Consider the following 27,445-nt stretch of genomic DNA (forward strand, 5'->3'; position numbering starts at 1 on the left):
CCAAGCCCTCACCATCACAGACACGTGAATCATCACTTGGTTTTCACTTTCTGCGTGTTCTGATTTGCACCTTTCGGTTTTCCTTCCCCAGCACTGGCAGCCAGCTATCTCAGGGTTCAAACCTCTCCATTAACACCAACCAAAACATCAACATCAAATCGGAACCGATCTCCCCTCCCCGGGACCGCGTCACCCCCTCGGGGTTCCCGCCGCAGCAGCCGCAGCAGCCGCAGCCGCCGCCGCCGCCGTCGCGCCAGGAGCTGGGGCGCTCCCCGGTCGACAGCCTGAGCAGCTCCAGCAGCTCCTACGACGGCAGCGACCGCGAGGACCCGCGCAGCGACTTCCACTCACCCGTGGTGCTGGGCCGGCCGCCCAACGCGGAGGATCGGGAGAGCCCCTCGGTAAAACGCATGAGGATGGACACGTGGGTGACATAAACCCGCCGTGCCGCCCTCTCAGCTTTGTGTTCTCAACATGAACTGTCCTGACATATCTAAATTTATAAATAAGGACGTGAATAAGTATATTTATATGTATATACATACGTGCATATATATATCTTCACATGCATATATATGTGCTAGTGTGTGTAGCATACACCAATCATCAGGCACTTACGACAAACTCTTGTATAGCTGCAGATGTCCCTTGGTAAAAGTAACAGAACAATCCCGTAGGTTTGAGCTCTAGTCTGGCACTTACCTGGACTCGTGTGTGACCCCAGCCCGGCCCGCGCAGAGCGGCGCCCCCGCAGTGTCTCCTCCTCCTCCACACCCACCCGAGCGAGGGCTCGCCTGTAGTACCGTCCCTGTGTGTAGTCAGCTCTATGGTTACTCGTAGTTAAGAAATAATTGCTTTGTAGCAGCAGAGCAGTAGAAAAGCAGGAAGAAGAAAGCAATACTGTACATAAACTGACCTTTCTATTACCCAACCTGGCATGGGTCTCTATTGCAGAGGGTGCATGGAGAAGGGCTGATGCTATAAGAAATAAAATAAAAAAAACAAAAACCCTGTTTTGCACGTGCAAAAAAAAAAAAGTGTATTGGGTCAAAGAAGTGATTTTTTTAATGAGTGAAAGAGAGCATAGAGAACTCGCATGAAATATTCAGAAAATATTAGCCTAGAAAATAGAACATTAACAAAATAAAATTAATATATTAAGTTATAATTGGAATATGTTTGACAAATTTGTTTTTACGTTCATACCTTTGAAAAATATAGAAACGGATTTTAGCTCATGTATATTTTATATTAAAGAAAACAATACCCTAATGAATTGAAGACTATATATAAAGTTATATACAGTACTTTTGAACACATTCTGCTATGAATTATTTATATAAGCCAAAGCTGTATGTTGTAGCTTTTTTGTAGAGTATAGTTTTATCTTATTTTGACTTTCTAGTTTTTGCTTTCAAAGATGAAAAGGAAAAACTTGCAGGCGGAACCTTGGGGGAAAAATAAGCCATGAACACTTATATGTAAATTTAAATTTGAGCCAAACTCTTTGTGTATATAGCATCCTAAATATATTATCACCTTTGGTGTAAGTACCTATGTATTGTACGGTCACCAGATTAAAAAGTATATTTTTGTGGATTGACGCCAACTTGAAACAAGGCGAGGTCCTTATTAAGTAGAGTATTCACTGTTTAATATTTACTATTTTGTTAAATATACTGTACTTTCTTTGGATTTTAATTATTATTAATATTATTATCCAGATTTTTCAGAGGGTGTATAAAGGGGTTGGCCCCCTCACTGGTGGTGAATGTGTGCCGTTCAATTGTAATCTCTGTGCTGTATGGTTAAGCTTCATTATACATTTTATATATATGTATATAAATAGCAAAGTGGCAAAAAAAATCCGGTGTTAAGTTCATCCTGCATAAATATAAAAAATCTGTTACAACACATTTTAAGGCATCATTTTAAAGCTGCCTCTTCTGAAGAGGAAAAAAAACCAGTGGAAAAACTTGACCTAATTTCTCATGCTAGGGAAATGACACATATCAGAGGAGCACAAAAGGTTTTGTGAGTTGGCAAGTGGTTTGGGAAAAATTTGCTGCTTCCAAGAGAGGGAGGAATGCAGAGCCCCCTTGTGCCACGAGACGGGGCTGGGAGCAGGTTTGGTGTTGGATGCGGGGCTGTGATCCCATCGGTGCTCCTGGTCACCTCCAGGGTGGCAGTGCTGGTTCTGGTGGAAGCTGCAGAACCATGGGATTGCCCAAACTCTTCAAAGTTAGCCCTGATATTTATTACGGTTTTTGCTTGGGGTTTTGGGTTTGGTTTTTTTTTTTCAGTTAGGAAAAATCCCTTGATGCTGTAAGGGAGGGGTGAGAAGGGCGGTGTCCCTGTGGTACCTGTGGCCTCCAGCCCTGTCTCGCTGTCCTGGCACCGTTAAAAGCCGCAGGGCTGCAGTGCCCTCCGGCCCTTCCCTTGGAACTGCTTCCCCTTTCCTGGGTTTGTTCCGGCTGGCAGGAGGGTGCAGGCAGAAGGGACATGTTCCCATGGCCGCTGTCCCCAGTGACCCAATCCACTTGCTGCTCCCTGGAACCTTTTGCTGCTCTGACCAGTGATGTGAGTTCCATGATTTATGCACCTGTATGAACTTTGCTGTACATCCAAGTGGGAGTTCTGCATTCACATTTACTGTCTATTTTCTTGTGTGCCTTATCAGATGGCTTTGCTGACTGTATCTCAATAGTCTTTATTTCTATGCAGGTTTTTAAACAGTACTTAACTACTGTTTTCTTAAAGACAAAGCTACACAAGGGTTAGAGTTTGTATTGAAATTGCACCAATGAAGTAAAAAAAAATAATAAAAAGAATCAGTTCTAAAGAGCTGGGCAAGGGAGTGGCCCTGTGCTGCCCCAGCCACGGCAGAAACGTCCTTCCACAGCCCTCTGGTCTCGGGGAGTACCTCCTGCCACCGAGGACATGGGAATCCTGGTTTTTAATAACAAGTAACTCACTTTGAAACATACTTTTTTAGAAATTGTAAAAATGTTTTATATTAAAAAAAAAAGAGATGACATAGCACAGATATTTCAACAGGTTAGAAAAAAAAACTTTTTAAAATTATCTCTGCTGACTGAAGTGCAAGTGGATCCAATCCTGGGCTGAACCCAGTCAGGTCTGAATGATTTAAGATTTTTATCTCTGTTGTGACAAATCACCTCCATCCTCGAGCTCTCACGATAGTTTTGAGAACGCCACGTTGTCAGGGACTCGTCAGAGAGAACTGCTTTAGCCTTGCCTTCCCTCCAAGGACACTAATGCATCAGAAACTTGCGAGTTACTGTGCGCACAAGAAATACATAGTAAATAAGGAACAAAACAACTCCTAACAATTGATCCTGGGCAGAAGTTAAATCCGAATGTGAAAGAAAGACTTAACCAATGTAAACATTTAAATCTTAGTAGAACCTTTCTTCACTTTGCTGTGCAAGAGAACACTGCTTTGCTATATTTAAAATGGCTTTTTTAAAAGAGATTTATGTATTTGGTAAATGTTTGTAGTCAACAGTTCACAAGAAGCTGTTCACGGTTTAATGCTGATAAGCCGTTTGGCGGCACAAGCTGGACTTTGTTGCCATCCTTGAGACGAATCTTTTAAGAAAAAAAATAAGTTAATCTCAATTTTTTTCCCTGAATGTGTTGTTTTTTCTTCAATATACAATAAATATTCTAGTGAACTTTTTATCAAATGGTTAAGAAAATGCTAGAGGTTGTTGTAAAATATTTGTATCCTGCATTCACTAAAGTAAAGATACTGGCTTTTACTGTGTACTCCGGCCTCTCTCGTGTTTGCAGAGCACTGGTCCCGTCCGGCGCGTCCTTGCCCCCTCCAGCTGTCAGTGCAGGTGCCAGGTGTTGGTGCTTAACCGCAGCCAGGAGGGTGCTCATCAGCAGGGATACACACAGCTTGTTACTGCACTCACGGACTGATGCCTGCAAAGAACCTTTCATAAAACGTGGAGAAACTGGCAGATGAACCAGGGTCCACAGAGAGTGCAGAGCCCAAGGGCAGTCCTGCCGCAGCCCCGGTTCCTCCTGCTGCTCCCAGTCCCGCTCACTGCAGAGCCTGAGGTGAGGCTGCAAGGGGCCCCTCGTGCTAAGGCAGGTGCTCAGCTGTGTGGTAGCAAATAAAGCACAGCCTGTGCCCCTTGTGCTTTTATTTCATGTGGCTTTATTTAAAAATGTAAGAACCTGATCCCACCCCCTCCCCAGAACAAAGAGATACAGCTCTTCACAGAAGAAAAATACAAGGTTTTGTTCAGTATAAGATACTTTGGAGTGTTCATTTATAAAATTAAGTTCCCACTTTTGAGAGCTGCAGGGAGCACAGGTTCTCATTGTAGCAGCACATGGTTGTGCCTGTGTGGTGTGGGGTCCTCACCTTGCTGGAGACACTTCAGACCTCCCTGTCCAGGCAGACAGTGCCAGGCAGAAGCACAGAGGCCCAGAGGCAGTGTCCTTCGGGCCAGGCTGAGGCCACACCTGCACAGCAGGTACTCCTACCACAGCCCCTCTCCAGCCCCTGCTCCAGCTGGCCTCAGGCTGCCAGGGGAAGCTGGGAAAGCCCTGTGGTCCTGCTGGCAGCTGCAAATGGGGCTGCGCCAAGGTGGCGACAAGGAGCAGGAGCTTCCTGCACCTGCCCACCAGTGCTGCCCTCACCCTCAGCACCAACAGCACCTGCCCACACATGTAGTGGTTGGTTCCAGAAAAGCCTTAACCTCTGCCCACAGGCCCAGAATTTGCTGAATCAAATTTCTGAGGCAAGTTCTTCTGTTTAGCAAAGCTCCCAAGGCCTCCCTCGCTGCTCCCTTGCAGCAGGTAGTGTTTGCTGAGTGGCCCTGAAGAGCACAGCCCTGGGCTGACCAAACCTCCACTGCCCTGTGAAGCTTTTCAGTGCACGAGGTCAGTTCACAGAAGCTGTCCCAGTCAGCAGCATCACAGTCCTCTCCCAGAAAGGCTTCACCCTTCCTTCTTCTTGGACTTCTGTCCTGGACCTTGCAACCTGCATCCAGCTCCCACTTCACTCCCACCCAGATTGCACACAAGGAACTAATTCCATGAGTGAGCCTGGGTCTGAGAAGCACCACTATAGACTATTATTAGCTTTTTTAGCAAATAATACTGACTAGACCTCCTGCCAGCAAATGAGCCCTTGAGAAGTGCCTGTGACTCCTCTCTCATGCTCTCCTGCCCTCATCCAACAGCCCCTGTCCACCTGGGGCCATGCAGGGCTGAGCAGCACCCTGGGACAGCACAGATCCTGCACCGAGATCTCGGAAGGATTTCACTGAGGGGAAGAGGTCTGGGCTCACCTTCCCAGGGCTGGGCCTGATGCATCCCAACTGAACACAGCTCAAAGATTTGCTCAGGGGGGGTGACAAGGTGGGGTGCTGGCAGTGCCATCGTGCCCTGGCACTCCCAGCTCAGAGCCCCAGAAGGCATCACTAGGGTCAAGCAGGCCAAAACCACCATGGTCTGCAAGAGACAAAAATGACACTTCTAAGAAAAAGTGTCCCCTACTTCTATTCCAGCAAAAAGTGTTTCCTTAAAATGCAAACAACCCCCAACTTTCCAACCACATTAATACTGCACTCTCTAGCTCAGCAGCAAACTTGCTTCTAGACACGGCATTAAGAAATACCTGAAGCAACCATAATGAATAAATTGCTACAAAATACTTTCCCTCAACAGAGTTCCCAACTCTGAAGCCACTTGGGTGATGATTTCTGTAAGCAACAAAGCATCCTTGTTTTTCTATCAAAATCACATCACCTCATTTTCAGTCAAATTCAGGATTACATCATCAGCTACTTATAAAAATAAAAATAATCCGTATTGTCGTATCCCCTCGGGTGCACCTGAGTCAGTCAGGAGCATACAGGCATCACTGCTGGAGAGGCTGAAGTGGGCTGCCCTTTCACCTTAGGATTTTTTTTCCTATGACTGAGCCTTGTGGTAGTTTCCCTTCCTATCCAGCCATTGAAACATTTGAGTTTGTCGTGTTAGAGGTGTGGGCCACCAGGCCTTGTGTTTTAAAATAGATGATATAAAACACTGGCAGGACGATTCCTATCAGGAGCATAATGAACACGGCGTTCCACCACTGGATTCCGCAGTCCGCACCGTTCCCGGCTTTGTCCCGCTTCCCTGCCTCGGGCAGGGGCCTCTCCAGCCCCTCCCCGCTGTACTCCACGTTCAGCTGCACCTCCACCTGCACGGCGTCCTGGATGCTCTGGTCGATGCCCCTGAAGTACTCACTGAGACGCCGGCCGCCAGCGGAGCCGCCAGCAGAGCCGTTCGCGCCGGGGTCGGGCTCCGGCGGCTCCACGCGCTGCCAGGCCGGGCTGGGCAGGCCCCGCTGGGGGCGGCCGCAGGGCCCCGGCGCCCTCCGTGAGCAGCCCGTGCGGCCGCACCGGGATCTTGATGGACTTGAGCGCGTACAGGTCCTGCTCCCGGATGAAGTTGTTGACGCGTTTGATATCTGCAACCTAAGGAATCCAGAAAGGACACAAACAGTGAGAGCAGGACAGCCCAGGAGTGAGGCAGGAAGCAGCTACAAAACCAGAGTGCAAGGAGCCATCAGGGAATAAAAGCAAGCTCTGGATGCAGGTGGTTTGATGTTCTGAGAGATTCTCCAGCAGTTCCAGGGGTGCTCCAGGCCTGCAGGATAGAGTCAATCCCCTGTGAAACCTCCATCTCTTGTACCTGCTGTATTTTGCTCCATACTGCTCTTCCTTCCCCTTGCTTTCTTTGCCCTTCTCTCAGTTAAGGCAAGAAGAATCTTTTTAACTAACAGATCCGTTTAAAAACTATTTTCATACCTTACACGAGTGCTTAAGGTGAGAGCACAACACCACCAGTGTGAGCATCTCCTGCTCAGGAAATTATTTCAGAGTGATCAGAGCTCCATTTTGGGAGCACACCAGTTGTGAAAGCAAGGGCACAGCCTGGAGAGCAGGCACGAGCATCCTCTGCTCAAGGAACACCTCTCTGCTGCAGGACAGAGCTCGTCCAGCCCATTCCTCCTGAGCATGTCCTGCTGAAGGACAATCACCTCTGTGCTCCTGACACCACCTCTGGTGGTTCCTGTGTAGGGCTCCTGTCTGTGAGCTCTGTCCCCAGCCAGCAGCAGGAAGAGCAGGGGAGAGGCAGCCTCATGTGCAGCATCAGACACAGGGACAGGCAGTGCCAATGCAAGGACAAAGGCAAGGCAGCATCCCTAGTCAACATTAACCAAGAGAAGATGCTTAATCGAGTGGCCACTCACAGCCCCCAGCAAGCACAGCAACTTGTCAGTTGCACTAAACTCTCTGTCAAAGGAAAGGAACAGGATGTCAGTGTGTGCCAGGAGCTCTTGGCTGCAGCCAAGGAGATGTGAAAGAACCTTGAGGAAAAGGCTGGAGGGCACAAAACAAAACAGAGCCAAAGCAAAGAGAAAGGCAACACAAACAGGTAAAGCACTTCTCATCCATCACAGCAGAGACACAGCACAGGGACTGTGCTCTGCTCTTCAGAAATCACAGCATGACCTGCATTCACTGCACACACGCTTGAGGCTGCCAAGGAAACTGGGGAGCTAAAACAAAAAAACCCACTTTACTTCCTAAGCACTCTGCTCAGAGGTAGAGAGGAGATGGAGGCCTGAATCTCATGTTTACTCTGCAAAGCTTGAGAACTCTGAAAATGGCACACTTAATCCAGGACCTGATCTGGGGACCCTGAGGCAAAAGGAATCCTCAGTCACTGCTTCGGGCTCCTCACAGCCAGCCCCAGTGTCAGCTCTGGACTTAAACCCTGCAAAATTTCTTAGTTATGAAATAACAATCTCACCCAGAGCCTCCTAACTGAGGTGCTGCTTCAATTTCTGGATTTGTTCCAATGAAAACAAATTACTGGGACAGTAAATATCCCCCGTGGTGTCTGCAATCAAATACTGCAGTGTGGTGCTAAGACTCTAGAAACAGAAAGTGGAGCAGCACTCACACAGAAACAACAAACAAAGCTGATGGGAAGCAAGTGAGAGATTGGGCTGCACAAGCATTTAGGCTTATTTTCTGTACTCATTTTTTGGCTGCAGTGAGCTCCTCTTGTCCCAGCCTAAGAACAATGCCAAAAGCAAGCCAGGACTATAAATGGTCAAGAGTAAAAATGAGAATTTTCAAGTGCTTTGCATCTCTGCCAAGTTATCTGTGGCACACACACACAGCTATTTGTTGCAGTGTCTTACTATCCCCCCCCAAGCAGATTCTGAAACCAATGTTAAGTTCTCATTGATTTCAAGGAGAAGTTCCTCCTGGATTTTTACATACATTTGCCTATATATCTGTGGTTACAGTTCTCACTGCTGTCCTGGTGACCTTTCAGGAGCTGTTTAATTGTGCAAATAAAATAAAACACCTTAAAACTGTCATGTCAGTCTTTAAAGAGACAAATAGACAAGTCTCCTACAGTAAGGACTTCTGTACTGTTCAGTTTAACTGGAACAAGTCAGAAGTGCCCTTTCTGGAAGGGAGGGAGGCAGCAGGACAGTTCTTGTCCTGTGGGAAGAGAACACTGACTGTGGTGTTCATCAGCTTGATTTTCCCCTGGTCAGGCCCAGCAGCCTCCAGAGGGGCTGAAAGGCTCCGGGAGTGTGGAGCAGCCACAGCAGGGACAGAACTGGGTGACAGTGCAGAGGCACAGCAAGACTCTTCATAAACCAAAGAACTGTTCAGAATCTCCCCCATTTGAGTTCACCCAACTGCTGTGAGCCTGCCCAGGTGCTGCTGAGAGCAGCACACAGCTCCAAACCCAACCACAGCTCAGCTCTGCTTTCTCAGGCTCTCCTGGGGCCAATCAAGGCTGCTTCAAGTCCTACCAGACTCGCTTCTCCACACGCATTGGGCTCGTCAGCAGAACCTACAAGGGTGCCTTTTTTGTTTTGTTTTTGTTTCTAAGGGCATGGGAGGGGAGGAATTGCTGCAATCCCTCTAAGGCCTCTTGCCTCAGCTGCACCATACAGCTGCTGTGTGGTTAAGCAAGACAGACTGCACTGGCAGGGCAGCACTGGAGCCAGAGCTGTATCATTATCCCTGCTGCGGTTGCTGGCCAATTGTTTCATCACAGAACTCTGAAATCACAGTCCAGCTTGCAGATAAAGGGGGCTCTAAAAATAAAGCTCCAACTGCTGAACAACAGGGGGCTTCTAATGTTCAGAGCAGGTAATTAAGCTTTCCAGCAGTTCTGCTCTTTTTTGGAACAAAGAAAACGTGCTGTGTAGTTTGTTCCAACTGAGAAATCTCACTGTGCACATGCCCTCCCTCCTGCCCACAGGCACCTGAACTGTGCACGCTTGGGATGACAGCAAACAACCAAAACCCAAACACAGACAGCACCTGGACTGAACTTTGGCACCTCTCCACATCCACCCCTGTTAGACTCAGACCTTCCTTGCAAAATGTAAGCGGATACCTTTCAAAAAATAAACAAAAAACCTCACCCATAACTGTGGTGTTTCTTTGTACTGCTCAATTTGCTTCAAAAACTCCAATGTTCCTTGAGAGCAGAGCCCTGGCCCTCATTTCCACACTCAGCTCCCTAATATTGGCCCTCACTGAAATAACTTGGTACAACCTGCACTTAGTCACTGAAATTAAAGAGGAAAGCAGGTCAAGCAGGGTGTGAGGCTGACAACATCTTCCCAGGCTTTTGGCTGAACAACCATTTCTTGTGTTTGTCTGGGGTTATTTTTGCCTTTCTCCAGTTTTACCGGACAATGACCATTCATACAATACACAGGGCCAACACCTGCAGGTGTCAGAAGTCCCAGAGCACAGGTGAAGTGCCGGGGGTGGTTAAGGCTCACCTTACAGCCGTACTGCAGGGCCAGCTTGTTGAGGCTGTCCTCCTCGGTGAGCTCCCTCTCCAGGAGCACCACGTCCCCCGGCCTGCCCCGGGCGGCGCTGCCCCGCTGCTGCTCCTTGCCCCGGGGCCGCAGCTCCATCACGTTGAGCTCCTCCTCCGAGGACTCCTCCGAGTCCGAGCGGCCATTGGGGAACACGAACACTTGCCTGCCCGGGAAGGTGTGCACAGTGGCAGGAGCCTGGAAGGGTCTTGTCCGGCTCTCGTGCAGCCTCATCTTTCACACCAGCAGCACCTGCCACAAAACCCAGACACTTTCAGTTTCCTCAAGACCAGCGTTTAGCTCTGCAATCAGTAATTTTTTTCCAATTTTTTTTTTGGTCTGCCTGTGAACAAATCACCTTATAACTATGTTGCTCAACATTTTAAATGCTACATCCTGTAATTTTATTTTAAAAGCTACATTCTATAATTTTATTTAAAAGGCACCTTATAACTATGTTGCTCAACATTTTAAATGCTACATTCTATAATTTTATTGAAAAAGCAACACAGTCCCTTGAGCAAACTGTCTTTAATTACGGTTAAAACATACATCAGGTCTACCAACAGACATTAAAAACTGAGCAAAGTTAACTTTTCCATAAGTCCTTAGCTTTCTACACTTTAGGAATCCACATTTTAAGTTCTTGGAAAAGCAATTTTTTTTAAGTAAGGACAGCTCATGCTATACTTAACTTCAACCCGAATAACAAGGCTTCATTTTGCTGCATGAAGACTAGAACCTGCCTGAGCACTTTAACTATTGCTCAGCCTACAGCTGCGAGTTCGGGTTGGTTTTTTTTCTTTAATCCTCAGCTCCACAAACAATTTGTTGTCAGGATGATGTATAGGTAAGAAAACCCCACACTGTTATGGATCCTTGACCTTAACGTTCTCCATCTACCCCTAAGGGATTCCTCAGGTGAAACCACTACGATTTAATGGCATTTCCTTGGCCCCGAGCACGGCACCCAGAGCTGCGGGCTGGGCTCGGCTGTGCCGCGGGAGCTCAACCCGCAGGACCCGGCTGGAGGCTGCTGTGGGACCCCCCGGCCTCCCCCGGCACAGCTCCCTCCTCAGGGGCTGCCGAACTCTCCTCAGGCTCCTCGGGGGACCCGACCTCGCCAGCACTTCAGGGGGACCCCGGTGCCCTCAGCATCTCGGGAGAGTCCTTCGCCCCTCAGCTCCCGCTGCCCTCGGCGCTCAAGGGGGTCCCGGTCCCCCAGGGATCCCCGCTCCCCTCACAGGGTCTCGCTGCCCTCAGCGCCTCAGGTAACTCCAGCGCCCTCAGCACTTGAGGAGGGTCCGGATCCCCTCAGAGTGTCCCGCTCTCCCCTGAGGCCCAGCTCTCCTCAGCGCTTCATGGGGCCCCGCTCCCCTCAGGGTGTCCCGCTGCCCCCAGGGGCCCCGCTCCCCTCAGGACTTCCCGGTTCCCACCCCCCCTCCAGCGCTCCCCTCACAGACCCGCCGCCATCGGCCCCGCACCAACCTGGCCACGGTCTCGCCCAGCGCTCCTCCCATTGGCTGGCGGCGCCGGGAGGCGGGACCTCAGCGCCATCCGGCCAATAGGAGCCCGGGAAGGGCGGTGAGGAGGGAGGGGATGAGTGGGCGGAGCCGGGAAGGACAGGGGGCGGGGCCTCCCTTAAAGGGCCCGCGACCCCATTCCGGCCGGGCCGGGACCGAGCCCGGAGCGCTCCGGGGGACCGGGACACACACCTGAACAGAGGGACACCTGAACAGAGGGACACCTGAACAGAGGGATACCTGAAGAGAGGGATATACCACACACCTGAACAGAGGGACACACCTGAACAGAGGGATAAATCACACACCTGAACAGAGGGACACACCTGAACAGAGGAACACCTCACACACCTGCATAGCCCCGGGTGAGGTGCCACTGCCCCGGGACACGTCACACACCTGAACAGGTCATGTCACACACCTGTACAGCCATGGGTGAGGAGCCACTGCCCCGCGACACATCACACATGGGTACAGGGGTCATGTCGCACCCCTGCAGAGCCCTGTACTGAGTAACATCTCAGTTACCACATTATTAATGTGTAATAACAAATTACAGTGTGTCCATATTACAATTTGCCAATTTTACAATATGCCAATTTTACAATGTGTCCCTATTTCTGCCCTGTGGGTGCCTGCAGAGCTGACCAGCTGTGCTCCACGCTCTGTGTTTGCCTTGGCCACCCTGACTCATGGCTGATGTTTAAAAAACAAGCTCAAGCCACGCTGCTAGCAAGCTCCACATTGGAAGCTTTTCTGGGGTGCAGGGACAGCAGAAATGATGCCCCCCTTGCCAGCTGTCAGAATTAAGCAGGCAGTCCCCCAGGTGCCCACGGGGTGAAGATCTCCTGCAGGGACAGCCTGGGGTTTGGCTCAGCCCGGGGTCTGGCTGCTCTGTGCTCTACAGGTGATGGACAGACCTGCTTTTAAATGAAATTAAAAAATTAAACCTGCTTTTAAGTGAAATGACAGCTGAGTGCAGTCGTTGCCATCCCTTTGCCTTCCCCTGTGCAGCCCCAGTGCTGCAGGCAAGAGGGGAGGGCACTCCCTCTCCAGCTCTGGCTACCCCTGGATTAGGTACAACATCAGCTGGTAAATGGGACACACAGAGAGGAAAGAAAGCTCCTCGAGCATCAAGAATTTCTTTAAGCAACTGCTGTTCTTCACAGCTCTTACCTGCCCACCACCTTGGTGGGGCTGAGGGGGTTTGGCAGGGATGAAGGGTGCTGGGACAGTGGCCAGGCAGGACTGGCTGAGCCAGCTCCCCATCTCCCAGCAGCATCTCCTTCCCTCCATCCCTGGGCCTCATCATCCCAGGAGCAGATGACTTTGGGCTCAGGCAGCTTTCTGGCCTGACAGATGATGGATTTAGTGTGCTGGTGAGGGCTTTACAAGCACAGGGAGTAGATGAAAGGTGCCAAAATGCCTTTCCTGAGCCACTTGGAGCCTCTCTGTGACTACTGAGGTTCAAAAGTTACAAGCAATAATCACATTTTGTCAAACAGATCCAGGTTATGCAGGGTAACCTGTTGAACCCGGAAAATAAACTGCTGAGGAAATGCTGGAAATGTGGAGGAATCAACCAGGCTTTGCTGACAGGGCTCAGTCTGGGCTAGATTACTGTCCTCGATGGTGTCTAACAAGAAATAACTGTTTTGTGGGAGTGCTGATGTTGGATCTGGGTCAATTGCATGGGTGATGTCATCATTGCAAATAATTGGAATATTTTTGTAGTTAGCAGACAGATTGTGAGAGCTGCACAGCCCCAAACAAGCAGAGTCTGTCTGAGAGCTCAATGGTTCAGTCATTATCTGCACTCAGCCAGCACAAGGGTCATTCTGAAGGTGCCCTGAATTTCAGGAAGAATCCTCCTGCCCTGACTGAGATCAGTGCACAGGGTGACAGAGCTGTCTGCCCATTTGCACTCAATGCAAAGAGCAGTGTGTCCATGGTGCTGGGCACCAGCTGGAATTCACATCCACGCCAGCTGCTTCCCAGAGTTAATCCCTGTGATAAAGAATCAAAATCTTCATGAAGGTCTTGGCTGGGAATCTCCAAATAATCTAGAACAGGGCTCCTCTCCTGTGTCCCTGCCACTCCTGGGAGGTCTTGCTCAGACCCAGAACTGCAGTTTTCCTCATCACTTGGGATTTGTCCCTCTTTCTTCAGGCTCATTTCAGAAGTGTGAGAAGTGTCAGACACACATTCCCTGTGTAGTTCTGTGCTTCTCTCTCAGCTGAATTCTAAGCTGTGCAATAAAACCTCTCACTCAGTGACAGGCTGCTCTCCACCCTTGGGAGAAGAGTAACTTCAGGAAAAACTTCTTGAGCATCTCCTTAGTATCAACCAATCACTCCTGTTTAGTTTAGCCTTTACATAGGAAAGGCTCCTACACAGCACTGTGAGGCAATAGCAATCTGCTGGTATTTCTGAATTAAACACACAAAAAGAGAAAAAGATCAATATTCCTTTTTACCTTCATTTCATTGTTTCCCAGTGGAAGACTGGGAAGGCAGCTGGAGCAAACCCCACCCATACTCTGGACATGGCATTATAGAAATTATGATGTCTCTCCTGCAAATAATGAATAAGAGCTGGGCTCTGCTCTGGCTTTGGACTAATGCAGCACAACCAATTTTAGTGGAGTTACCCCACTAAAGTTAAGTCAGAAGCACAAGCCAAATACAACAAAATAAACCTCTCCCCTGGTACCTGGAGTGACTCAGCTTCTGTGGGTACTGCATGTACCTTTGATTGAATTATACACACAGCCATAATTTCAAGAGGTTCATACAGTAAGCACCCAACACAGGGGGGAAAACCTCAACCAAATTAAATTAATTATAGGTAAATACTTGATAGAGTTAATTGAGCTGTGGAGGTTACTCAGGGTGCATGTTTGGTAGCATCAGGTTACACCTTGTCTCTTTCAAGGCCCTTGGAGCTTGTGCAGCTCAGCAGGTCCCAGACTCTGCCATGGAGAACAAGTCCTGTAACTGTCTGCCCTGGAAAGGTCTGGGGCTGCAGGAAGCAGTTGATGGCTCAGGTGGTGACATCAGGAAAGGAGCACAGAGCCCCTTCCCTGCAGGGCCATCCCTGCTCAGGGCCAGCCTGGGTGCAGCCCTCCCCCACCCTCTGCAGTGTGAGCCCAGCCCCTGGTGCAGGTGACAGCCACTCATGGTGTCCCTCCATGAGCAGAGGGCTGTGTCACCCGGAGTCAGGGGGTGAGGAGCTGGGTACCTGGCAGGTGACAGCCACTGTGTCCCTCCATGAGCAGAGGGCTGTGTCACCTGCAGGTGAGGAGCTGGGTACCCTGCACCTCTGGCTTCTCCCAGGGCAGAAACAGCTCCTGCCTCCACCCCCTCACGCTTCCTCTTCTGTCTGGAACAGAGCAGGTGTGACAATAAAGGCCCAGCTTCATCATTCATCTCAGACATCAAATTACTCCCACCCACAGGCACTACATTTGCAACTCTCTCACGTATGCAGTGACTCAGGAGTGGGACTTTTATCTGGGGAAGCAGAATGCAGATCTGAATGGCACTGCTGTCTCCTGGAGGAGATAAGGTGTCTCTGCTCAGAGCCCTCGTTCTGGGCTTGCCTTCTATCACACAGTTCCATTTGGCAGGGGCTGCCTGATGTGTGTGATAGCAGGCACTGAATTACTTCAGAAAAACAGACTTATTCTTTCTATAAAAACAAATGACTAATTAAAAGTGGTTTTAAGTTTGTAATTCATATATTCTTGGGATTGTCCCAGACTCTGGAGTCCACGCTCCACACCCTGTCCTTCTGGAGAAATTTGGCAAGGGAAAGCACCGTGAGATTTGTTCCCTTTCCTCTCCCTTACTCCTAAAATCCCCCCTCCTCCTTCTCCCTTCCTGCAACTGGTAAATTGTGAAGAACAGGAATGTTCCTGGGAAGAAACCCAGGCAGAATTGCATTCAGAACAAGTCAAAGATTTCTTGCATAGCTGAAGCATGTGTTTGCAATCCCCAATTGCTGGAGCACGTAAGCCCTGCCAGCGAGTGCTGTTCCCTTCAGATGTTCTCAGAGAGCTCCAGGCAGTGTCCAGGGCAGCCTGTGGACAATCTGAGCTGAGGAATTGCTCCATGGCCCATCTGTTCATGGTGCCATGCCAAAAAGGTTCTCGGTGAAAGGATGGCAAAGAGCCAGCCCTACCAGCCCAAGGAGCTGTGCTAGGCATGGTCAGGAACACTGCTCTGGGACCTCCCCCAGCCACAGACTGGTTCCATGAGAGAGCTTGGCTGCTACCACCAACCTGTCAGCCCAGGCTTCAGGCAGCTTTTGGGATTGATGCTCTCCAGAACAGTCAGCATGTGCTACCCCAACAAAGGACAAAACCACAAGATCCCAAATAGTAACTGCTGGGAAGCAGCAGAGTCAGCAACTCCAGCCTGCTCTCCCTTCAGCTTGAGGGGTGCCACTGATCCAGAGAGAAAATTACCTTTCCAAGGGGTGCTATTCAAAACTGGAACCTGACAGGGCCAGGAGAGATTGGAGTTGGGGGCTGGGCCACTGGTTGGGAAAAGCAGCTTCAACCTATTTGTGAGGAAGCTTTTGTCCTTGGCACTACATGGAGCATGGGGTATTACAGGAGCACAGAGGGAGCCCTTGCTCGAGCTGGTGCTGATTCTGGGGAGAGGCAGGTTGATGAAAGCATCACTTGTCTTTCCAATGACCTTATCATGTGAGCTGAGCCTGCCAAGAGCTGTCTCTCACTCTGTGCTCCTTGTGGCCTGAGCCAAGGCTCCTGGATGCTCTGTGCTGGATCTGATATCGCTCAGCATCGCTGGCCAGCTCCCAGGGCTCACACACGTCCTGCCTGGGACCAGGACACCTCTGTGCTTTGCTGCCTCCAGATCATCTCACTTCCAAACAGGCCCAATCTGATTCTGCAGGTTTTTGAGTATAAGGAACACCCTGAGCTTGAGGGAGGAACAGAAGGAACAGAACATTCCTCCAAAGCAAGATCCTTGACCTCCAGAGCTGCCTGGCTGTGCTGGCTCCTCTTCATGCTTCCCAACAGTGTTCCCAGGTCTTTACTGGTGTGTGGCAACAATAATGAGCAAGCAACACGTGGGGGCAGCAGAAGGCTTTGCTTCCTTGTCTGGGAGTCTGTGGTTGGAGCATCCTTGCAAGGCTCCTGAAGTGCCCAGGTGCTCCCAGGTTTGAGGGTCACTGTGCTGGGCACGAGCTGCAGCTGCTCAGACTCTGGGACAAGGATGCTGTTGGACAGAGGGGCTTTGTGGCCTCCTGGGACAGGACGTCAGCACTGAATCCTGGGATTTGTCACTGCATCTGGTCCTGCTCCAGGTCCTGCAGGCCCAGCCCAAGAACTGCCATGCTCATGTTCAAAGCATGTTCAGCCACCAGACAGACAAAAGGTTGTCCACTATGGAAAACTGGCTGGAGTGAAAACCCCAGAGTCAGATCCCACTGCATCCCACAGGACAAGCCTTGCTGAGCTTGTTGCACCACAGGCAGGATGGGGCCCAGCACGTCCCTTTCAGTGAGGTGAGGTGAAAAAAAAGAAGCTCTTACCTCATCCCTGTGAAGAAAGATGAAGGTTTCAGCTACTACCATTTATTCTCTTGGAAACTTGGAATTTTCAGGTAACAGGAAGAAGCCTTGATCTTGGCTGTGGAGGTCTTGAAAGCCAGGTTTTCAGGGAAGGACTATTTCAGACAGGGAAGTGGCTAAAATTGACACAGAATGGCTCTAAGATTTTCTGGCAGGGCTGTCTCCAGAATAGGTGTCATTTTTCCTGCTCTGAGTGAGCAGAAATTCAGGAATTGCTCGTCCACTTGATATTTGCCTGATTGCTCACATCAGTCTCCCATAATCAGTAATGTGGAGTCTGAGTGGTATTGGCACAAGCTGATGGAAATGGCAAGAAATAAAAAATCCAACAAAAGCCAACCTTGTCACCAGAAATGATGATGGATTTATTATAATAAGGGGTGGGAAACAAAACACCCCTGTGCTCCATGAGTAATTTAAAAAGAGTAAAATCAGATACATTCCCAGATAGGAAAAGCATTTTCTGTAACTGAGGCTGCTACTTTAATTGGAAAATGCTGTTAACACAACTCTGACCGAGGCGAGGGCAAGAGCACAGCAGGGCTGGTGGAGATCTGCAAGTAAACAGCTGAATTGCTTCTCTCAGCCTCAATCTGCAAATTTCTGAAGCCAAAAGAACAGCTTTAAATGTAAAACTTCTGTTGGAGCTCATGCTTCAATTGGGCTGTGTGCCAGGACATGCAAAGACTTAGGGCATTAAAAGTCTCATGGAGATGAAAAGACAGTGGGGAGTCATTTGAGTTGGCTTGCAATGCACTAAGCTATAGCAGGATCTGCCTTCATTCCCTTTAAACCAACTTGTGGGGAGGCAAATGGAGAAAACTGATATTTTATCACTTGTAATTGTTACAGCAAAAGCTAAGGCTGAGCATGGCCCTGATGGAATCCCTGTGTCCTGCACACAGCCCTGCAGAGGGGTGCCAGCCCCAAACTGGCTCAGCCTTTCCAGTACCTGGGAAGTGAAGCAGCCCCTGAAAATGCCCCAAACCATGAAGTGACCATCTCTAGAGGTGTGTGAGCTGCCCTGTTGGCTGCTGTTTTCACTTCACACCATCATCTCAGACGGCCTTTAACACCAGAGTAACAGAACAGGTTTGCAGCTACCCTGGCCCTTCCAAGGAGCTCAGAGTGCTTTGGAAGTCCCCAGACAAGCAGTGCTATTGTGGTTCCTATGGCACAGTAGTTCCCTGAGTTCCAGGGCAAGGCACTGCTTCACCCAAGGCTGCACAACATGCTGGCATGTCAGGACAGCCCAGGCCCTGGGAAGCTGGGATGAGCACCCATGAAAAAATGAAGGATGTGTCTGGCTGTCAATAAACACTGAAAAAAACTGTGAACAGCAGCAAAGTGGCACAAACACGGTGTGGTCACCAGGTACCACCAAAGCACAGCTGGCCAGACCCAGCTGTTGTAAGGAAAAGGAAGAGGAGCAGGGCCATGTCCTTCACTGGCTAATGCTGCAGCTCCCTTCATGGGCTGGCTTCAGGTGGGCAGCCTGAGCATCACTACCAGGGCTCTGGGAAATGCTTTGCTGGGACTCTTCACTGTCAGAAGCTGCTTTACAATGTTCCCAGATGTTCCCCTAAGTATCAGCTTGGACAAAATTAAAGGCAAATTAATTCCCTTGGGTTTCAAGGACCCTGGGAAGTCACTAATCAGGCTCCTGCTGAGCCAAAGGCAAGGAAGAACATTGTTAGCAACAAACACAGAAAATCTTCTCTAATTGGAGCTGTGGAATGGGAATGTGCTTCTGGGGAAACCTTTGTGTCTCTCAGGAGCAGGTTCACCACAAGGAGAGGAGCCCCAGTGGGCAGTGGGGGCTTTTATCATAGTGCCAGGGACCTCCTCAGCTGACAGGAGGAAAAAAAACCACACACCAAAAGCTTCATTAGCCTTAAAACCTCACCCTCAGTCTTTGTCCTGGCTGAAGGGGGAGGAAAGTGTTTCCATTTGATTTGAGGTTGGTGTTGGGAAACTCTCCTAAAAGCCAAGGGCCAAATGCTGCTCTCTCTTCAGGAGACAGTCCCAGGGAATGTTCAAAGACACCAACCACACAGGGAAGACTTTGTAGGTCCAAGGCCTGGGTGCCAGAAGGGAGTTTCACCCTGGTGTCCTGCATGAGAAGCTGCTCCAGGGTCACACCCACAAGGGCACCTTCAATGTGGGATGTGGGTGCATGGGAGCAATACTGGCCTTACATCTGCCAGGATCCTGGGAAAGCATCCCAGGCCCCTGTGCTTGGAGTGCTACAATCAGAGCCTGTATATGAGACAAAAAAAAAAAGGAGAAGAGGAACCATTAGCAGAATTAAAGGGACACATGAGCAGATGAAAGGTGCAAAGTGTCATCTTTTGTGTTCCCAGGTTGGACATCACAGCAGCAGAGGGAATACCACAGAGAACCAGTGGGAAGTGCATCAAGTAACCCCCACCTCACCCCATTCCTTAAAATGCAAAACACACAAATGCTGAGCTCTTGCTCAAAGCAAATCAAATCCTCCCCTCTCATTGTTACCTGTAACCAAGAGCCTGTGGAAGCAGCTACAGTGAATTAACTTGAGAGAAAGGAGCTGGATTGAATTTGCTAAGGGAGACAAAAACCCCTACAGGCATGTTGTTAAGAAAGAATGAGGACTAATTCTGTTTATTCTGATTTGTTTTGTTTGAATGTGCTTGATTGTGCTTGCCCTAGGAAATGTGAGAGCTGCTGGGGATCATATCAGCAAAGAAAATCAGAGAGCAACAAGTTGATGGTTTAGAGTTCATGCAAACATCGTGCTAGCCACTGAACCAGAAGAAAAAGTTGGCTCATAGGCAGCCACTTATCTACTGATAAGACCCTTTTGGGGAGGAATCTCAGAATGATGTGGAAGAGAGATAGGAAATTGTGCTGCAGAGCTAAGCCAAGCAGTCAGCAGAGAATATGGCATTGTTTGGGTTTTTCTTTGCTTTCCTTCCTGGTCTTCCCCATTTATTATCAGAACAAAGAGTATTTTTGCCTGTAAAAATCTTTGAGCCTAAAGAGGTAACACTGGGGTGCGCTCCTGCACCAGAGCTCAACTTCTGGGTGGCTTTGATTCAACTTTCTGGAGAAAATCACAGTAAAACTCTTAGCTATGGATCTCTATATGATCATTATCTCAGATTTAAGCACCTACATTTGCAACTCCTTGTTTGTGCAGATAAAATACTTCACCATGGCTTCAACTTACCAGAAAGTCTCTCCCAGGGGCTGCCCCTGTGGAAGTGTCAGAGGAAGGAGATCAGGTCCCAGGTGGCCAGAGAACACAAGCTGTGGCTGGCCAGGAGCAGAAGCTGTCAAACACCAGGCATCTGGAAAGGTGAGGAAATTCAGGACAACTTCTTGGTCCAGCAGATAAACCTTCCTGCCCTTTTTTACAGATGTGATGTGCTTACAGATGTTCCCTGAAAGGGGCAGCAGAGACCAGTCCCACATGAAGAACAGAGAGAGCCGTCCTAAACGGGGAGAAATAAAAATGGAGAGCAACAATTATTTGCAATGTTTCTTCTCCTTGGCATGCAGAGGCTCCACCATGTGTCCACTCAAATAAAAACAGCTTGACCTCCACAGGCCAAACTGGGGCTGCTTGGTAGAAACTTGATTGACTCTGTGATCACCTCCTTCAGCTGCTTTTGAGAGGAGGGCACCAACCCATGGGTGCTGGGTGTGCAAACACTGTGGAGCACTGGATAATGCACTGATTAACACCTGAGTCACTACAGCAGCACAGCAGCCTTTGGGCTGGCAGGGGGATCAGTGTAATTTGGGAAAGGTTCACTAACAGGCTCATGAGTACCTGCACCACAGCTCGTAACTCACATAATTTGGCTCCCACCTAACCCTGAAAGAGGGAGATGGGGAAAAAGGCTGATTAAACTATCAAGGCTCCCAACAGTCCATGTTGGTGTGAAGGTGTGAAGTAGGGAAGCCCACCTTGAACCACCTTGACAATGTCTCCAGGCTCTCTTGAACCACTCAGAGTTAGTTTTAAAGCTGATCCAAGTTGCTGTCTGGAGAAGAAGGCACAGTTATTTACCTGCAGCAAATCCCATCAGTATTACTTCATCTAAGTCTCTTACCCCAGCCTGTCCTGATGCTTTAATTGCCTTATGTCCCTCTCCAGCACTGTCCACAATTCCCAGCGGAGAGGATGTCCAAGAGCTCCAACCATGAGACAAACCACAGGCACAAACTATGCACCAGTCTTTTCATCAATGATTTAAAAGAGGCCTAAGATTTGAAAGCAAGCAGGGGCCAATGTGAGGTGAGAAGGCAGCAGAGGAGCTGAAGCAGCAAGAGCTTTATCAGGAAACCAAGAACCCTCTCTGCTCCTGCTCTCAGGATAGAACAGCACACCAGCAAATCTGGCTGCAGACTGAAATCTTGGCTTCCCCTGAAGCCAATGGCAAACATCCCACTGGCTTCAATGGGAGCAGCACTTCATGCCAGATCTCGTGCTTCCCATTCCTCTGCTGTAGCCATGAGAGCAGCTTCCCTTCCAAGGCTGTGTCTGCAGCTAGAGCCTCCAGCAGCCGGAGAATGGCTCTCCTTGCAGCCTGAAAAGTATCAATGGGAAATGAAAGACTTATTTTTAACAGAAATGGTGACTGTCCTAGTGAACAACTTGCTTAGAGTTATCATTTCTTTCTCTCTGAAAAATTCCCCTTAGGCTTTAGGTGCCCACAGGGTGCCCAGCAGCTCAAGCACAGCTTTTGGCTGTGCCGAAATCACGAGTGTGGGAAGTGGCTTGAGCTGGGTTATGCAACTGTCAACACTCATCTCTCCCAATCTTAACATCCCTCATTCCACACCTGCTCACACAGCAGCACCTGGACACAGTGGGACTTACAGCAGCACAGCAAACAGGCAGGAGAAGACTAAGTGTGGCCATTTCTGTTTTTAGCACAACAGAGCTGATGGAGGAAGGGATGCTGGAAGAGCTGTGCACTGACCACACAGGGCTCCACGTTTGCTCTGGCATGAGCATCCCTCTGCTGAGATGAGCATCTTGAGACCCCCGAGCTGTTTGGGAGGTGGCAAGGTCGCATCTCTCATTTCCTGAAAATCTTTGCTTTCCTTGGCAGAAATGAAGGACTTTGTTAGCGTAATCTTGGTGGGTGTTTTGTGATCAGTCAAGCACAGCAGATGACTCGAGGGTGTACACAGGACCTCCCGTCTTCTTGACATAGGAAAACGATTCTGCTTGCTCCAGAAATTCAGGAGTCAGCAGCATGGTGCTGACCACCTGTATTATTCCTTAGGTCACAAGGCATGTCTACTGGACAGATTGATGTCTGTACAGCTGACTGTTTGCATATCAATTCTAGAGGCTAAGGAAATTCTTCAAATCCCAGAGCACAAATGTGCACTGCTACAGAAAAGCAGGTGGAGATGTGCCAAGTTACAGCTCCTTAGCTGCTGCCCCTGTAAGGAATGCCCTGTGAGGAAAACTGGAAAATATTTCATGAAAGAGCAAAGATAACACAAGACAATCTGGCAAGGGGTAGAATTTAATATTAATGGCTTTCCTTTAGTCACTGTATTTCCTGTTCCTAAGTTAACCCTCTAAAATCAGCAATGGTCAGAGAAAGGCTATAAACTTTTGCACATCTGAAAGGTCTTTCACTGAAAGATCTCAGAGCACTTTGCAATTGTCAGGGACTGTGGATGGATGGCTTTTCCCTGAGGAGATTGTCCATGCAGCCAATGGGCAGATGCTCCTTTGGCTGCTGAGGCCAAACACTGAAAAATTTGGCTACTCTGTAAGAACATCTTCCTTCTTTGCCTCCCAGGTTCCTGTCATCACAGGAACCCAAAAGTGAGAGGAGCTGGGCTTCCCTTGAGCTCAGTGTAAAAAATCCCTTCCTCATGGACAGATGGGTAACAGACACAGCAGGGATGTACAGCTGTCATTTCAGCCACTTCAGGATCTTGTCCCTGCAGATTTCAGGGTTCCATGGAGACAGCTCATGGCTGTGCCTGGCTCAGCTGCTGGTGTATCTGAACATCACCATTGCAGCACACTGAAACCAGCCTTGAAAGGGAGCTGGACCAGCCCCACCTCCCCACCCTTCCCTGCCAACTGGTGCTTGCCTGCAGGAGCCCAAAATGAGTCCAAGCAGGTAAGAGATGGACAATGTGGCTCCTCAGAGTCCCTTTGCTCAGAGGAGATCCTTCTATGCCCACCCACATCTTCCTCTAACCTGGCAAAGCACCTGAGTTACTGAGCTGACTTGCCAAGAGAGATTTAGGCTGGAAGCCTCTCTAGAAAGATGTCTCTCATTAGGAGCAGGGGGCTGGCTGGGGCACAGAGCTGGGAGAGGAGTGTTCCTCATTCCTGCCTCGCACTGGGCCCTTCAGACACTCTCCTCTCCTGCAAGATGCACTGTTCTGTGACTGCTGGCAGAAATTAATGAGCAGAGCTGGGTTGAAAAACTTTCCATCAAAACAGTGCTTCTGCTTTGCCAGAAGATAGTTGAAAAATTAAGTGGAAAAATTAGAGAAGAGAGCTTGGGTTTTGGCTGACATTGTTGGTCCAAAAATCCCAAACTTGGGATTTTTTAGCCAAAAATGGAAGCATTTGGGGAAGGCAGGGGAGGAAAGGGAGGTGCCTGGCAGGATTTAGTGATACCCTGAAAAACATCGACAAAAATTTTGACAAATATGAGGGTATTTTTGTCAATTTTATCTTTTTTTTTTCCCATAGTGAAGGATACTTCTGCCTTTAGAACCATCCTATGGGGAGACTGAAAACAAACAAATAAGCTTTTTCTTTCTTACACATATGGCTACAGATCCCCCATAGCTTGGGGCATAAGCACAGGCAGCAACTCCTCTGCAGAAGGAGCAGATCTTTGCTAGGAGCTGCCCAAGAGCTGATTACCCCCAAGTGCAGCTCTCAGAAAGGGACACCCACAGAGCTGGTGCTGCTCTGAGTTTGTACAGCTGATGGGAAGCTCGATAACCTCTCAGCTGCCTTGCACACAAATAAACTGAGCCATGGGGACAGCCAGGGAACAGGGCTTGTGATGGAAGGTACTGTGCACACAGCTGCTGCAAAACCACTCCTGCTGAACACTCAGGCAGCCACACCACAGGCAGAGAGTTGTTGTTGCAGGGAGAATGGCACATGAACACCCACAGAAAGCGCTTTGCCACCTTGCTTACACAATAATGTGGGTTTTCCTTTTTCCCCTTTAAAATTGTTTCTTTAGCAAAACATGGTTAGGAAAAAAATCATAAAACAAGAAAGAAAGAGATGGAATCTTCCTTACCCCCTGGGAAATGTGGCTGACAGCATTTCTTGGGCTCAGTGTCACTGTCCCCTCCTCAAGGCATTGCTGGCCAGTGATGTGACGGGGGGAAGAAGCCAGGAGCAAGAACAGCTCCAGGGTGATGATGCCTGAGGAGAGCAGAACTCCAGAATTCCAGCAGGGGTCTTCTTCCTCAACACAAACCTGGGCAGGGAACAGTGACAGTGCTGAAGCCAGCACAGCACAGGAGGCACCAGCTCTGTGAGAAAACCAAATGTTGTTATTGAGCAGTGGGGAGCAGGGGACGTTCAATTTATAGCTATTTTCTGAGAAATTAGATAATGATTCTGGACAGGATTTCTATTTTAAACAACACCTAATCTTTAAATTCAGTCTAGATGTGGATTTCATACCTTTTCCTGAATGAGAGCAGCACTGGAGGAAGCAAGCCCAGGAGTTCAGATGTGTCCTGGCAGGGAATTGCTGCAGGTCCCCTTGCTGACAGCCTGAGCTTGACTCTCATCCCATCACAGCCTGGGGTTACAGTCCCAGCCACTTCCACCACGAGCAGCTCTGGCTCAGAGCCCCCAGAGTGATAAAAGGCTTCTTGTGCGATCGTCTCAGGAGGGAAGTCTGGTGCCAAACAAAGCTGCAGTCTGGTTGGGTCCTTTTGTCATCAGAGACAAAATCAAGGGGAAAAGTGCAGAGCTGGAGAAAGAAATGGAAGCTGAAAAACATTCAAATAATGTCTTTTCTAAAAAAATTAATAAATCCAACCCAAGAATGGCTTGTCTGGTTTTGCTGGACAGGCTGCACTGATCTTGGTGCAACATGAAAGACTTGTTAGAGGATTCCCCTTTTCCACCAGTCCTTCAGCAGTCCAGGTACTTTCACTCCCTGTCTCCAGAAAGGCTCCAGTGATGCTGTAGTGTGCAGTGACCTTCCAGAAAGCTGTCAGAGATCCTTTGGGTGGTTTGTGGGGTGGTGGAGGCAGCCCTGCAGACTGGTGAGCTGCCAGTGCTCTCCTGGTGAAAAATGAGTGTTTTCCTCCTTTCCAGGCCACATGGAGAGCAGCATCCCATCCCATTCTTCCTGACACCATCAGAAGTGTGAGTGCAGGGAATGGGAGCACATCTGGCACGGATCTTCTCTGCCTGGAACTCCACAGCACCCTGGTGTTTGCACTGACACTCTCCAGCTAGAAGAAAACATCCCTTTCCCCATGGAAATGCTCCATGTGGTGTTGGGGAAAGCACAAAGGAACATTTGGTTTTCTCTCTACCAGAAAGCAGAGTCCTCAGCAGTGGTACTTGGTGAGCTGATGTGGGGATAAAGTGTTCATACATTTTGGAAGGCAAATTCCTTCCAGAGCAAGCAGGGTGCTGCCAGCTTGCTGCAAGAGACAGCTGAGGCTGCCATGGACACCAGGAGAGTGAAGGGAGCAGGGGGAGCTGCTGGAGGCAGAAGTGACCTCCAAGGAGGGGAGCAGGGATTTCACTTTCCTCCTGATCCTTCTGTGCCACAGCACCAGAGCCCTCTGACCCCATCGCCTTTAGTAACCTTGGCTGAGGTGTCTTAAATAAAAAAAAACAACTGAGCTCACAGGGAAGGGCAATGGCTTGGGTAGAAATGGGGATTAGGAATGAGAGAAACAGCAAATGGCTACATGCAAAATAGGCAAAGTAAGTATATAATCCTACTGGATTTATAGCAGAGGTATTGGCACATACCAGGAACATTTCAAGCCAAATGTATGACAGCATTCCTTACACCCCTCCCAGCCACTGCCATAGCCCAGCTTAATGCAAAGCCCTTTGGCTTCCCCAGGCTCAGAGCTAGGTTTTATTGCTCAAACAGGTCAACAATTGCAACCAGATGCTGACTGCAGGCAAGGCACAAACAGGATGATGTGTTAATGTTCAGCACCCCTCGGATGGAGGATCTGCAGTGCTGCTGCTGTGAATGGTCCTGTGCAGGCTGGCACTGGGCTGGATCTCCCAAGGCTGCCTCAGAAGCCCAGCAGTGTTGTGCCATGAATCCTGTGTGAGATCAGGAAACGAGCTCTGTTATTAAAGTATAAACTCCATTTCTGGAAATCACTGTGGGAGAAGGGCTCTCACACCAACTCTGCTTTGGTTGGTTATAAAATCGTAGAATTGTTTGGGTGGGAAAAGACCTTTAAGATCATCAAGTCCAACCCAGCACTGCCAAGTCCATCACTCCACCATGTTCCTGGGTTATTAAGGCTGCTTTAGAAAGATGCTGCTCCCACCTCCAAGTGCCCTTTTAACAAGAATTGAGCTGCAGTGAGATACAGATGATGGCATCTTTGTAAGGCAGGCTGGGAGAGGATCCTACAGGTGTATCTGACTGCAAAAACAACCTTCACCCTGCTGAGGAGAGCTAACAGTACCAAGATTCTGGCCAGTGCCTACAACAAAGACATCCAAAACACGTGGCACTGAAGTAATTCTGTTTATTTCACACCAGAGGAGAGTGCAGCTAGGTTATGCAGTACCTTCCCAATGGATGGGATTGTTTTGCTCCAGTATAAATTTCCACATGCTCAGCACTGTTCATTGTCAGGGGGTGCCTGTGGAGCTGCTGCTCCCTCCCAGCACAGGCACAGCAAGAACAACCTTCCCCAAAAGCACTCTCAGAACATCCCTATCCCCAGGCAGAAGCTCCCCCCTCCCCACAGCCTGCCCAGGCACACACAGATATCCCAAACACAGCCTGGCATGTTCTTCCCACACAGGAATTTTCTACTCTTGTGTCACTGACCACAGACCTGGCAAGGCATCATTCAGGTGTTAACATCCCCATGCTTTATTTTGCAACCTGACCAGGACAAGACCCATCATTTCTTGGTTTTTAGCACACTGAGAACTCTGAGGTGCCAGAATTTTACTGCCAAATGAGCTTTTACACCGACCACAGCAATTAAACAGTTGGCTTGGATTTATCCAAATCCCAGTTTCAGTCCAGTATTACATAGATGCATAATGTACCACTTACAGCTTCACTCCTTTATCTTCATTTTCATGCTTTGGGTTTGCTTTGTAGTTTTGCTTCAAGTTCAGAAACCTTATTAAAGTTGTTATGGAAAAAATAAATTTATTATTCAACATATTCAATTT

At 49.0% G+C, this 27,445-nt stretch overlaps 2 protein-coding genes across 6 annotated transcripts in view; one reads left to right on the forward strand and one right to left on the reverse strand.

The window, feature by feature from the left end:
* Positions 1–3,792, forward strand: part of MEF2A (myocyte enhancer factor 2A) — an 82,058-nt gene extending 78,266 nt beyond the window's left edge. For all 5 annotated transcript variants that reach the window (XM_030955544.1, XM_030955540.1, XM_030955541.1 and 2 more), the window contains one exon: positions 92–3,792. In XM_030955544.1, the coding sequence (XP_030811404.1) occupies positions 92–437 (346 nt within the window). In that variant the 3' untranslated portion in view covers positions 438–3,792. The remainder of the gene's footprint in view (positions 1–91) is intronic.
* On the reverse strand, positions 3,779–11,289 carry LYSMD4 (LysM domain containing 4). Its single transcript, XM_030955545.1, is given in 4 exon segments — positions 3,779–6,349; positions 6,351–6,509; positions 9,866–10,156; positions 11,149–11,289. Coding segments are annotated over 3 exon segments (843 nt in total). The 5' UTR covers positions 10,139–10,156; positions 11,149–11,289; the 3' UTR covers positions 3,779–5,938.
* Positions 11,290–27,445: the final 16,156 nt, after the last annotated feature.

Source organism: Camarhynchus parvulus, chromosome 10 (genome assembly GCF_901933205.1).
Source record: "Camarhynchus parvulus chromosome 10, STF_HiC, whole genome shotgun sequence".
In the NCBI taxonomy this organism is placed as follows: Eukaryota; Metazoa; Chordata; class Aves; order Passeriformes; family Thraupidae; genus Camarhynchus; species Camarhynchus parvulus.